The sequence below is a fragment of the Camellia sinensis genome, chromosome 3 (assembly GCF_055761805.1).
Source record: "Camellia sinensis isolate YWXY chromosome 3, ASM5576180v1, whole genome shotgun sequence".
Taxonomy (NCBI): domain Eukaryota; kingdom Viridiplantae; phylum Streptophyta; class Magnoliopsida; order Ericales; family Theaceae; genus Camellia; species Camellia sinensis.
This window is the reverse complement of record NC_138963.1, coordinates 206646863-206651238: the sequence shown is the minus strand read 5'-3', so window position 1 is coordinate 206651238 and position 4376 is coordinate 206646863. Positions and strand designations below refer to the sequence as shown.

Genomic DNA, 4376 nt, shown 5'->3' with positions numbered 1-4376 from the left:
AATTATTGTTTATTCCTGGAGCAATCTAATGTGAGGCTTTAACTTAGTTGTTATTGGTTGAATTAGTGAGATTCATTACTTTTTCAGCAATGTTAGGTATCATGAAAATTTTTTTATGAAAATAATTATGAAAACTTTGTAACCCTTAAATTACACTTAGAATAAAGCACCACATACTAATCAAGGTAATCCAAGGATCACAACTCTTTCATGATCATTTTCATGAAAAAATTTTCATGATCCCTAACTTTTCTCTTCTTTTTTTTTTATTTTTTTTTTATTTTTTTAATCTCTTTTTAGGAGATAATGAGACACACACTGTCCCTTAATAAATAATGTGAAGTATTTAAAAATAACTTCTCCTTGTGAAGTGTCACTTGTCTGATGGTTTTTACATTTCGTGATTGGTAGGTCTCTAAACTTGGTGTTCTTCTTAGGAATGCACATTATTATGTTTACTCTCAATTGACTCCATATTCTATTAGAGCAAATGTAGTATTACCGTGTATTTTAAAAAAACAAATTATTTATTAGCAATTCCAGATTGTTATATGGAATTATTTACGTGGTGTTGTTGACTAATAGAGTAGTAAGATATTTTACCAGTGCGTCAATATTAACCCATTTTTCTTAGACAATTGAAGATAAGAAATGATTTATTTAGTATATTTTTTAATTTCTCATTACTTAAAAATTTCATGTAAATAATCTTATATGGTATATCTAATAATTTTCATTTCTATTTAGAGCATTGTTGGTTAACACATAATCGAGAGTAAATAGATGAAAATTATGATTTTAAAAATTGAATTGTTTATTTTATTTATTGACAAGACCTATTTTAGAAAATTACAATTTTAATCATAAAGTAAAAAAATTAATTAAAAAAAAGTCAACTCTTCTATTTGTTTTTTTTTTTTATTTACGAAAAATGCCAAAAAATTATTAAAAAGAGCCCATTATCAAAACACAGAAAAGTTATCACAGATCATGTAGTTTTGATTCTTAAAGATTAAGACTGAAATTTACAAGATAAGCTATTTAGGCTTCGTTTGGGAAGCCATGGTTTGAGTTTTTTTGGTTATTTTAGTCACAAAAAACAAAATAGGCTATTTTAGTCATAACAAACAAAACATCACATCCAACCCATAATCATTACATTCTTCTCTCACAAAAAAACTCAAAAAAGTCAAAAATTCAAAAAACCTTTCTCAAACTAAACTTTTTAACCCAGACTAAAATAACCAAAAAAACTAAAAAGCCAAAAAACCAATCCACTTTCCAAACGGAGGCTTAAAATGACCAACACTGGACGGTCGTAGAGCCGTGAGAAGCCTCCCCTTTTGTCCAACTGTTCACAACTAGATCTCTAGGATTGTCATCCATCCATGCGCTCAGATTTGACAAACAAGAAAAGCTCCAGGTCAAATATGGTCCCTATTCTAATCTAATCCCCTTTCTTCTTCCACTCTTCGCCACATCTCCATCAATCTCTCTCTCTTTACTCCTAGATCTTTCTTGCTACCAAGATAGTGATTAAAATCACAAAAATCAAGGAATTGTAAGCGTAGTAGTGGACTAAGAGACAAATTCTAAATACTTGTAAAGAGAGAGTGTGAGTTTAATTCTTTTAGATGTTAATTTATTAATCAATTACTAACTTTAGCCGATAAAATAAAATTAAAAAAACAAACACCATAATTGAAAGAGAGAGGGGAGGCTTTGAACAGTTTGGGTTCTCCATTCACTGGTTGCAATTATTTTCTAGCAATACACCATACATAACATTCACAAGTGATGAGGAAAAAAACAAAAAAAAAGTTACTACAATACGATAACAAACAATAATTAGACAATCTCTTCACTTTACAACCCCCCAAACTCTGCATCTCTAGAGACAATGCATTTTATACTAAAAACAAAGATCTAATTTCTTTTAATTCTCTCTCTCTTTCAACTAAGCATCAGAATATTGCTCAACACTTTGAGCAGTTTGGTAACCTTTCACCCCAGGAAGATAGATTCCGTTCGACACCGACACCGGAAACCCTATCCCGGTCGTCGGCGGCGGCGGCCTATTTGTCGCCGCTCGCTCGAGCGACTGCACTTGGGTCTTCAAGAACTTCACGTAGTGAATTGCTTCATCTAACATAGACGCAGTGTCCATTTTAGTCCCTCCTGGTACCAGCCTCTGAAGAATTCTGATTCTCTCGCTTATCTTCTCTCTGCGGTGACGCGCCGCCACGCTCTGCGGGTCCTTCGAAATCTTCACGTTCCTCCGCTTCGGCGGCTTCACCGATTCCGGGTCAATGTGGATCGGCTGCATCGCCGCTATCCTAAATATCATCTCCCTCATCGCCGCCATCGAATTCCGCTTCTGTGACTGTGTAGTTGCCGGAAAAGGAAACTCACCGCCGCCGCCTCCTCTCCACCTCCCCGAATTCGACAAGAAAGGAAGCTCCGCCGGTTCTTGAACTCCTCCGCCACCGCCAAACGATAGGGTGGTGGATGGTGGGTTCATGAATGAAGGCGAAACATGTGGATTTTCGATCATTTGCGTCGCGGTTCTGACATTGCTACTGCTACTACTACTCCCTAGTACTGTAGAAAATTCCAGCGACGTTCGCGACATCCGATCGCCGACGTCGCTGTAATCTCCGCAGAAATCGGGAACATGGAGCTTGTCCATCTGCATCATCATGATCATGTCAATTTGATCTTCAGATGGAGACTTTAAGAGGTCAATGTCCATGGTTTATTTTTTATCACACACTCCTTTTATAGTAGAACACTAAAAAAGAGAAGTGTTATTGGGAAATGGAGAAGAGACCCAGAAGTGTTTTAAAAGCTGAGAACTGAGAGAGGAAAAAAAAAAAAAAAAAAACTGATGTGCAGAGGGATGGGTAAGGTAAAGAGAAAGGGTGTCTAGACTAAGAGTTTTATCAGAATGTGCAGAGAAGGAAGAGAAATATTAGGGTTAGGAGAGAAGGAAAAGAGTGAGAATAAAATATATAGTGATATCGGGAATAGACTATCAAAAACACTGGGAAGACATATATATATATATATATATATATATGTATGTATATAACAAGTGGTTGAGTATATAATATACGATATGATATAATATAATATCATGTGATATATTATAATAATAGTATAGTATAAATGCTTTCCATTTTTGACAATTTTATATTGTTTTTACAAGTTGGTGGGCTTTTTTTTTTTTTGGGTTGTTAAAAAAGGAGAAAGGAGAAAATGTGTAGTGTTTTCTTTTTGGGTTTGGTTATGGTGTGCAACTTACACCTTACACCTTACACCTTACACTTACACCTTACACTTACACTTTTTGTAAAAAATTAAACCTTACACTTACACCTTTTTTGAGGTTGCACACCATGTGCAACCCACTTACACCTTACACCTTACACTTACACCTTACACTTACACCTTATACTTATACTTACACCTTACACTTACACTTTTTATGTAAGTGGCACATGGTGTGCACTTGCACACTTAAGAAAACTCCTTTCTTTTTCTTTACTATGAAACAATCTCCATTTCTTAGCGGTGAGTATGGTTCAGATTGAATTTAATTGGTATAAAATCAGAACTAGTTCATTATTTATGATTTTTGAAAAATTGGAACTAATTTAATTTGTTTAAATCGTGGAATTAATTCGAACCAATCCATTTAAATACAGATTAGATCGGTTTAGGACCACGGATTTACATAATTAAATAACAAAAAAAACTGGTTCCACCATAAGTATTTCGACCATTATAAATTAACATTAAAAACTAGCAAACAAAAGTAATAAAATGAGATACTATGCGAGTTTAGGTTTGGATTTAAATTTTATATAAAATAAGAGAAAATACTATGCAGGAGGGTGTATAATAAAAATATAGACTATTTATATACGGTCCGGATCGGTTTCAATTCGGAACCGTGGGGTTCAATCCGGAACCAATCTGTAAATTACGAATTTTTAATTTTTTAATCCAAAACCAAACCACAGATTCAAAAAATTAATCTAAACCTACTGAATTGGACTGAATTGAATCAAATTACGAATTCACGAATTTTTTACTCCGTCCTACCATTTATGGTTGTTGAAAAGATTTGGCATATGATGATTATTGCCGCTTAGAAGTGCATCATGAAGCACGTTCACTGACGCAATCAGATCATGACCATTGAAATTGTGGGCCACATCAAGATAATGAGAGATGATGGGTATTGATCAATAATATAAAATATTTTTCAAAAGAAATTCAAAATTTGAAGCAAAGGGAGATGAAGAGTTAGAGAAAGGATCCAATTAGAGAGAAATGTTAATCTCATAAGATGAGATGTGGCCCACAATTAG

At 34.0% G+C, this 4376-nt stretch overlaps 1 protein-coding gene across 1 annotated transcript; it reads right to left on the bottom strand.

Annotated features, from left to right (window-relative positions):
* Window positions 1-1718: 1718 nt before the first annotated feature.
* Window positions 1719-3030, bottom strand: LOC114302170 (uncharacterized). The gene has a single exon (XM_028247167.2). The coding sequence runs from the start codon at window positions 2750-2752 to the stop codon at window positions 1958-1960; it is 795 nt and encodes a 264-aa protein (XP_028102968.2). The 5' UTR covers window positions 2753-3030; the 3' UTR covers window positions 1719-1957.
* Between the last annotated feature and the right edge of the window lie 1346 nt (window positions 3031-4376).